The sequence below is a fragment of the Oncorhynchus masou genome, unplaced genomic scaffold, assembly GCF_036934945.1.
Source record: "Oncorhynchus masou masou isolate Uvic2021 unplaced genomic scaffold, UVic_Omas_1.1 unplaced_scaffold_1239, whole genome shotgun sequence".
NCBI lineage: Eukaryota > Metazoa > Chordata > Actinopteri > Salmoniformes > Salmonidae > Oncorhynchus > Oncorhynchus masou.
Genome location: NW_027002202.1, coordinates 168,298 through 178,252, shown reverse-complemented (window position 1 = coordinate 178,252; position 9,955 = coordinate 168,298). Strand labels below are relative to the sequence as shown.

Below are 9,955 nucleotides of genomic sequence, written 5' to 3'. Positions count from 1 at the left end.
TCAGTACAGCTATAATCACACAGTCAGTACAGCCCTAATCACAGTCAGTACAGCTATAATCACACAGTCAGTACAGCTATAGTCACACAGTCAGTACAGCTATAGTCACACAGACAGTACAGTATCCAATTGTTTTAGTAGTTGCTATCTTGTCTCATCGCTACAACTCCCGTACGGGCTCGGGAGAGACAAAGGTTGAAAGTCATGCGTCCTCCGATACACAACCCAACCAAGCCGCACTGCTTCTTAACACAGTGCGCATCCAACGTCCCACCTGAGACTTGGAGTCCCCTTGCTCTGCATGGGTATGTTGGCTGTTGTCGATGTGTTCCTGGTTCGAGCACAGGCAGGAGCGAGGAGAGGGACGGAATCTATACTGTTACACTGGCAATGGTGCCAATAAGAACATCCAATAGTCAAAGGTTAATGAAATACAAAATGGTATAGAGAGAAATAGTCCTATAATTCCTATAACAACTACAACCTAAAATTCTTACCTGGGAATATTGAAGACTCATGTTAAAAGGAACCACCAGCTTTTCATATGTTCTCATGATTGAGCAAGGAACTTAAACCTTTCTTAATGGCACATAATGCACTTTTACTTGCTTCTCCAACACTTTGTTTTTTCATGATTTAAACCAAATTAAACATGTTTAATTATTTATTTGAGGCTAAATTTATTTTATTGATGTATTATATTAAGTTAAAATAAGTGTTCATTCAGTATTGTTGTAATTGTCATTATTACAAATACTTAAAAAAAAATGTTTTTTTAAATCGGTTGACCTCTAGTCAGTACAACCACATAGTCAGTACAGCTACAGTCCCACAGCCAGTACAGTCACACAGTCAGTACAGCTACAGTCCCACAGCCAGTACAGTCACACACTCAGCACAGCTACAGTCCCACAGCCAGTACAGTCACACAGTCAGTACAGCTACAGTCCCACAGCCAGTACAGTCACATAGTCAGCACAGCTATAGTCCCACAGCCAGTACAGTCACACACTCAGCACAGCTACAGTCCCACAGCCAGTACAGTCACACAGTCAGCACAGCTACAGTCCCACAGTCAGTACAGTCACACAGTCAGTACAGCTACAGTCCCACAGCCAGAACAGATACAGTCCCACAGCCAGTACAGTCAGTACAGTTACACAGTCAGTACAGCTATAGTCCCACCGCCAGTACAGTCACACAGTCAGTACAGTCCCACAGTCAGAACAGATACAGTCCCACAGTCAGCACAGCTACAGTCCCACAGCCAGTACAGTCACACAGTCAGAACAGATACAGTCCCACAGCCAGTACAGTCACACAGTCAGAACAGATACAGTCCCACAGCCAGTACAGTCACACAGTCAGAACAGATACAGTCCCACAGCCAGTACAGTCACACAGTCAGAACAGATACAGTCCCACAGCCAGTACAGATACAGTCACAGTCAGAACAGATACAGTCCCACAGTCAGTACAGATACAGTCACAGTCAGAACAGATACAGTCCCACAGTCAGTACAGTCAGCACAGCTAGAGTCCCACAGCCAGTACAGTCACACAGTCAGTACAGCTACAGTCCCACAGCCAGTACAGTCAGCACAGCTAGAGTCCCACAGCCAGTACAGTCACACAGTCAGTACAGCTACAGTCCCACAGCCAGTACAGTCAGCACAGCTAGAGTCCCACAGCCAGTACAGTCACTCAGTCAGTACAGCTACAGTCCCACAGCCAGTACAGTCACTCAGTCAGTACAGCTACAGTACAGTCACAGTCAGTACAGCCTGAAATCAGTTGGTTCTGAGTTAATCTCTTCTTCTGGACTCTCTGAGCTGTCAAATCTACAGGAGTGTAAACAGCAGAGGAATGCAGGGAAAAGGAAACCTGAAGATGAAGGGAGATCAAACCCAGAAAACCCCAGTGAGAATCGTATGACTTCTACACACACAGATGCACTGATGCAAAAGGTGGCATGTGGACATACAGACAAGCATGCATACACCTACGTACGCAGGCAGTAATGCACACATGCACATATGCAGACACACACACGCGTGCACACATGAACATACACACACACACACATTAGGCGAATGTGTTAGTGATTATGGTTGGTGACAGGGGGTCTGTGGAGCTCTGTAGAGGCGCTGCCTGCACTACTTCCCAGCCCCAGAACAGACTGGGCTGCAGACTGGAGCCTAATCCCTCAGCTCCTCCCTCGACTCCTCCCCCCAGGAAGTCCTGGAATTCAAGGTAACCCTAGGAGTCTGGCTGCCCTGACAACACTTACTGTAGCAAACTGGGCTCACTGCATACACAGTAGAGAGGGGAGGAAAAGAGAGGTCCTTTAGAGTTCTAGATAACTGAGTAGACTAAACAGTCCCATCTAAAACTGATCAGAACTGCTCTGTGGTTAAGCGGCCACCCTGTGAAAGACTGCTGCCCTGCTACAGAGCCCCTCCCTCCCTGTTCCCCCACCCATCCAGCCGGTCAGACGATTCTACGTCTGTTTTATGGACCACAGCGGAGGCCAAGGAGGGAAAACAGACGTGTGTGGGAGACAGGGTGTGAGACAGACAGCTGGCACTGACAGCTAGGAGGGACGTTCCAGTCGTACCCCCCCCCCCCCCCCCCCACCCTCTACGTCAGCCTCTGGAGTCTGCAATGGAAGTTACAGATGCATGGTCCATGTTTTATATTGCATATCTAGACTGAAATCCATCTCTTATAAAACATGGACGACTCTCAATTGGGACACTGACAGAGTACAGGCATTGGGGTCAGCTGAAGGCTGCAGACCGGATACTGTCCCCTTATTATTTTATAATGAGTCCTGGCCACCAACTAAACTATATCAACAAATAAATACATTATTTTAGCTCTGTGGATTAGAGTGGACACACATGCATGCATGCACATATCACACAAACACACTGATCCCTTTGTGATGAAACAGGAAATATCCCCTCCTCGTCCACCCACAGCTTGTTACACATTACCATAGGCATGTCCAGCTGCAGGACCCTAGTCCTACGTGAGAGTGTGTGTGTGCGTGCATACATGAGAGAGTGTGTGTGTGCGTGCATACATGAGAGAGTGTGTGTGTGTGTGTGTGTGTGCCATGCATACATGAGAGTGTGTGTGTGTGCCATGCATACATGAGAGTGTGTGTGCGTGCGTGCCGTGCATACATGAGAGTGTGTGTGAGTGTGCCGTGCATACATGAGAGTGTATGTGAGTGTGCCGTGCATACATGAGTGTGTGAGTGTGCCGTGCATACATGAGTGTGTGAGTGTGCCGTGCATACGAGGTGTGAGTGTGACGTGCATACATGAGTGTGTGAGTGTGCCGTGCATACATGAGTGTGTGAGTGTGCCGTGCATACATGAGTGTGTGAGTGTGCCGTGCATACATGAGTGTGTGAGTGTGCCGTGCATACATGAGTGTGTGAGTGTGCCGTGCATACATGAGTGTGAGTGTGCGTGCCGTGCATACATGAGTGTGAGTGTGCATGCCGAGCATACATGAGTGTGCGTGCCGTGCATACATGAGTGTGAGTGTGCGTGCCGTGCATACATGAATGTGTGTGTGTGTGTGTGTGTGTGTGTGTGTGTGTGTGTGTGTGTGTGTGTGTGTGTGTGTGTGCGTGCCGTGCATACATGAGTGTGTGAGTGTGCCGTGCATACATGAGAGTGTGAGTGTGCGTGCATACATGAGAGTGTGAGTGTGCGTGCATACATGAGAGTGTGTGTGTGCGTGCCATGCATACATGAGTGTGTGTGTGCCGTGCATACATGAGTGTGCCGTGCATACATGAGTGTGCGTGCGTGCATACATGAGAGTGAGTGTGTGAGTGTGCCGTGCATACATGAGAGTGTGAGTGTGCGTGCCGTGCATACATGAGTGTGTGTATGCGTGCCGTGCATACATGAGTGTGTGTATGCGTGCCGTGCATACATGAGAGTGTGAGTGTGCGTGTCCTCCAGACATCCACACTACCCTACACTGGCCCACTGACTGGCTGTTGTGCAGGGTTTCCCAAACTCGGTCCTTTCCTCTCCTTTCCTCTCCTCTTCTTTCCTCCTTTCCACTTGGAAAGGATTTGTTTCTGGGGTCTCTGTGTATTTTATGTTCTCTTCAGGCAAGCTTGGGTAGAGAGAGAGGGGGGGGGGGATACACCTCCTGAGCTTAGTTAGGCCTTCTGGCCCCTCAGGCTGCTGGGATTTCTTTCCACGGCTCACAAAGCGATCGCAGCTGAGCAAAGGCTAAACACACACACACACCACAGCACCCCCCACCCCACCCCACACACACACCACAGCCCCCCCCCCACACACACACACTGATTGTCCTTGTCAGTCCTTTTGTAGAAATAAGAGTTCTGCATCGTGCACCAATTGGCAAGACGAGCGTAAGTGAAAACACATGTTCTGTTGAATGCATGAAACAGAAGCAGAGGAGCCTCCTCTTGCAGATGAAAACAAAAGCAGAGTAGATTGTCAGGAAGACAGGGACCCAACGGAAATGTTTTCCACATCAACATGCAATACTTGAACTAGATTTGAGAAAACAAACTGTTTGCAGCCCAGGGCTATAAGCCAGGGCTATCATATTTCAGACATCTGCACATACAACCATTCACCAGAACATGTTCACCCAAGGGTCCCTTTTCATAAAGCTTTACAGAGTAGGAGGGCTGATCTAGGATCAGGTCCCCCTGTCCATCCATCTTATTTATTGTTATTTATTTATTATGATCTAAAACACTAAACTGATCCTAGCCCAGCACTTCTACACTGAGGTCTACTGTAATATTGTGTGGATAGTAGTTTCTACAGCCACAGGATGTCACTGAGGTACTTGGCAAAGCACAGGGAGAATTGCTGCATTGTCCATTTGGTCAGAATCCTAACCACTGTGATGTGCCTTTCTGACCATTGAAACTACAAGAAGTCTGGAACCAATCCTGCCATCTGACACACACACACACACACACACACACACACACACACACACACACACACACACACACACACACACACACACACACACACACACACACACACACACACACACACACACACACACACTATTACTACTACAGTGTGTTGACAGGTCTTGGACAGGGCTCCCTTCAAATAGAGAGACAGGTCTAATCTAATCTAGGCCATCAGATCAGGTTGGAGCTCAGTCAGCCAGCTCAAAAACAAGACCCAGGTAATCAGATCTCAGCGGGTATAGGATGGAGTCACCCTTAGACACGGATCTCAGGTCAATTTGTATGTCTCCCCCTAATAGTGTAGGTTATGATTTGGGGAAAATAGTCACAGATCTAGGGTCAGTCTAAAGGCAATCAGGTGTTATACATCGGCTTCTCTGGCTGCTACAGCGAGAGAATGCTGACCCACATTCAAATACCAGCACACGGTGACAGCATGGTACTGTGCAGATAGCAGATAGCAGTTTGGGTTTAGCTACCCTTGAGCTACCCTTGAACTCAATCTAACCTGGAACCCACAGGGTGAAAGCAAGAGAGGAAGACCCAAGAACACCTTGAGTGGTGACACAGAACAAGACATGAAGAAGGTGGGGGTGACGTATCAACACTGTGAAGGTGCAGGACAGAAGGGTTTGTAAGAGATAGGAAGCGTGTCATTCCAGAAGGAATGGTGCAAGACAGAAGGGTTTGGAAGAGATGGGAAGCGTGTCATTCCAGAAGGAATGGTGCAAGACAGAAGGGTTTGGAAGAGATAGGAAGCGTGTCATTCCAGAAGGAATGGTGCAGGACAGAAGGGTTTGGAAGAGATAGGAATAGTGTCATTCCAGAAGGAATGGTGCAGGACAGAAGGGTTTGGAAGAGATAGGAAGCGTGTCATTCCAGAAGGAATGGTGCAAGACAGAAGGGTTTGGAAGAGATAGGAAGCGTGTCATTCCAGAAGGAATGGTGCAGGACAGAAGGGTTTGGAAGAGATAGGAAGCGTGTCATTCCAGAAGGAATGGTGCAGGACAGAAGGGTTTGGAAGAGATAGGAAGCGTGTCATTCCAGAAGGAATGGTGCAGGACAGAAGGGTTTGGAAGAGATAGGGAAGCGTGTCATTCCAGAAGGAATGGTGCAAGACAGAAGGGTTTGGAAGAGATAGGAAGCGTGTCATTCCAGAAGGAATGGTGCAAGACAGAAGGGTTTGGAAGAGATAGAAGCGTCATTCCAGAAGGAATGGTGCAGGACAGAAGGGTTTGGAAGAGATAGGAAGCGTGTCATTCCAGAAGGAATGGTGCAGGACAGAAGGGTTTGGAAGAGATAGAAGCGTGTCATTCCAGAAGGAATGGTGCAGGACAGAAGGGTTTGGAAGAGATAGGAAGCGTGTCATTCCAGAAGGAATGGTGCAAGACAGAAGGGTTTGGAAGAGATAGTAAGCGTGTCATTCCAGAAGGAATGGTGCAAGACAGAAGGGTTTGGAAGAGATAGGAAGCGTGTCATTCCAGAAGGAATGGTGCAGGACAGAAGGGTTTGGAAGAGATAGGAAGAGTGTCATTCCAGAAGGAATGGTGCAGGACAGAAGGGTTTGGAAGAGATAGGAAGCGTGTCATTCCAGAAGGAATGATGCAGGACAGAAGGGTTTGGAAGAGATAGGAAGCGTGTCATTCCAGAAGAAATGGTGCAGGACAGAAGGGTTTGGAAGAGATAGGAAGCGTGTCATTCCAGAAGGAATGGTGCAAGACAGAAGGGTTTGGAAGAGGTAGGAAGCGTGTCATTCCAGAAGGAATTCAAAGGCCTAAGTAAGTACTGTATGTTCTCTCGAACATCCCCTAACTTCAGCCATAATCCCCGAAATACCATCCCCTGATCCAGGAGCCTTCAGTCTCATATCTGATGTGCAGATATGAGTGCAGGATTTTGTTCCAGCCAAGAACACAAGAACACAGCCCTGTAAAAAGCATCTATGTCGGCTGGTGGCCTCTGGTGTGTGTTTGTGCATGTGGAAGCTTTTGTTCCAGACCAGCACTCACCCACCACCACAACACCCCCACAAAGTAAACATCCATTGAGTCTCAACCGAGGGGGTACGCACCTTCTTGGCGGCCCGCGACGGAGACCTTCGCGTGGGCTTGGGTACCTCTCTGGTCACGGTAGTGGGCAGCTTGGACACGGAGCCGTTCTCTCTTGGCGGTGGGCGAGGAGGCCGGGGGCGAGGAGGGGGTGGTGAGGCAGGGGACACAGAGGTGGGTCCCCCAGGACGGACAGCCATCTCCTCGGTGCAGACGAGGCGCAGGCTGCGGAGGTACTCGTCCGTCTCCCGGTCTACCACCAGCAGCCTGGTCTCATGCTCCACAGCCTTGATCCTCTGCACCACCTGTGGGGAGAGGGAGATCATTATTGCACATCATTATAACACTGTACATAGCAATAATATGACATTTGAAATGTGTATATTTGAAACTTGTGAGTGTTACTGTTCATTTTTTAAAATTGTATATATTACTCGGTTGTTTATTATCTAGTTCACTTGCTTTGGCAATATAAACATATGTTTCATGCCAATAATGCCCTTTTAATGGAATGGAACAAAGGAGAGGATGAAAGCGTAAGATAGGGAGAGAAAGAGAATGAGAGTAATAACATGATAATTGACATGATAATGAAGTAGTGAACTACAGGGAATAGGGGGTGATGGGAGACAGAAACACCAACACTCTACAGTATCTGGACAATACATCATGTCAGCCTCTTTGTTGAAGTGTCTAAAGTGGGTCTCCCTTGTCCCAGGCGTCCCAGTAGACGTCTGTCTCCGCCAGTGATGATTTACTGCTGAGCGGCACGGGGTAAGGGACTATGGAAGAAGGGTTTGGGAACACATTCTCATTTACAGCAACGACCTGGGGAATAGTTACAGGGCAGAGGAGGGGGGATGAACGAGACAATTGTAAACTGGGGATGGTTAGGTGGCCATGATGGTATGAGGGTCAGATTGGGAATGTAGCCAGGACACCAGGATTAACATCTCTACTCTGACAATAAGTGTCATGGGATCTTTAGTGACCACAGAGAGTCAGGACACCCGTTTAACGTCCCATCCAAAAGACAGCACCCTACACAGGGCAATGTCCCCAATGACTGCCCTGGGGCAATATTTTTAGACCAGAGGAAAGGGTGCCTCCTACTGGCCCTCCAACACCACTTCCAGCAGCATCTGGTCTCCCATCCAGGGACTGACCAGGACCAACACTGCTTAGATTCAGAAGCAAGCCAGCAGTGGCATGCAGGGCGGTATGCTGCTGGCGCATATTAAACATGTCGATGTAGACCACTGACAGAGAAAACCGGATGGAGTTGGACAGTTCGTGATGTGCTATACTCACTTGATGGTGCGTATCTTTCTCCACATTTCCCCCGTTCACCTCAATGACACGGTCCCCCGGGCGCAGCCCCGAAGCTTCGGCTGACGACGCGGGCTCAACTTTGCGAATGAACTGGCCGTTCTTCCCCTTCTCACCGTGCAAGTGAAACCCATACCCGTTCTCACTCTTTGTCATGATACAAAGCCGTGGTTTCAGTTCGCTGGCCATTTCTCCTGCAGTCCAGGACTTTAAACCTATTTTGTTCTTGAATATAGTTAGCAAAGCAGAAAACATACAAAAATGTAATACAATAATGACCCAACAGAGCGCAGAGCGAAACTTTCACTCTACATGTAACACACGATCCTCTGCGTATGCGTAATTTGTTCCAAAAGTTGGTCTGCAGGTTCTTCACACACAAAAACGCTCCAAACAAAAGAAAACACTCCCGGTATTAAAAATTATATTCCAGCATTGAACTTCACATGTAATAAAGGCAAACTCCTCCTAAAAAATAGCGTAAATTATCGACCCAGGCGAACGTATTGCATGGTGGAACCAATATATCCGCTAGTCGTATCGTCTCTCCGAAAACGAGTGAATTATTCTTGTTGGCGGCGCAGCGTCCTCAATCCCTCCAACTTGCCCATCCTGAGGACTGATAAAGCGAGAGACCCCGTGCAACATGCTGCACCAGGAAAGAGCAACAGGCACTAACTAACCCCTCTCGACCTCCATCCATAACAACCGGTTGGGGAATAAGGATTCAATTACAACACATGCCGGGTTTCCAGATAATTGGATAGGACACTCGTTTGGTGCGTAATAGCACCTCCCTCGCTAGAACTCAACGAGTTTTTCTGGGGCTGTCATTATAAGAGCGCGGCTCTTGAAGAGTGGTCTAAGAAGGGGTCCTTTCTCACTGAGTAGCCTAATCAAGCGCATGCTGTGGAAATGCTGCCGTTATGCACGGGATGGGGATCCAGGTATGAGGACTCCGCATGTAATCGACCAATCAGTGTGCTCGCTGGGTGTCTCAAGTGTCCAAAATGGCGACCTCACCAAAAATAGTTAGGTGGTTGTTTTGTTGTGTCGGAAAGGACTCAATTGTATAATGTTGACAACACAATGATTAATTGTCATTAAATTCAGGTAAATAACGATTTATTTGTAACATGACCCTCTAGCACCATTACGCATGGCATACAATACGCATACCGTTCATGTTACAATGGTGCCCCTATGTGGTCAAAACACGAAATACATACAAGTGATAGTAGTATAAATGTTTTGTGTGTGGTGGTGGTGGGGGGGATTTGTGGGAACTAGTGAACAAGTGTACACTTCAGGAGAAGGGAGATGTTATTGGAACGCACCCTATCCTACACTTAGTAGCACAAGCTGAACTGCAACAGAAGGGGAGCACGTCTGGCCTGCATGGTCACAGTCAAACTAGTGAGAGGAGCACTAATACATGAACACAGAGGGGGGCAGCAGAGTCTTTACAGCTCTGGGGAAGTTTCCCAGACACTGATCTTGGGTCAGTTTTGCATTTTCCCCACTATGGTTAAGGTTAGGATTGGGGTAGGGTCAGCTGATACCCTACTCTGTCTTTCTC

At 48.1% G+C, this 9,955-nt stretch overlaps 1 protein-coding gene across 1 annotated transcript; it reads right to left on the bottom strand.

Annotated features, from left to right (window-relative positions):
* Positions 1–202: 202 nt before the first annotated feature.
* Positions 203–9,009, bottom strand: LOC135530032 (Na(+)/H(+) exchange regulatory cofactor NHE-RF2-like). The gene is made up of 3 exons (XM_064958428.1): positions 8,359–9,009; positions 7,071–7,352; positions 203–331 (listed from the first exon to the last, which is right to left on the bottom strand). The coding sequence occupies exons 1-3, from the start codon at positions 8,629–8,631 to the stop codon at positions 203–205; spliced, it is 684 nt and encodes a 227-aa protein (XP_064814500.1). The 5' UTR covers positions 8,632–9,009.
* Between the last annotated feature and the right edge of the window lie 946 nt (positions 9,010–9,955).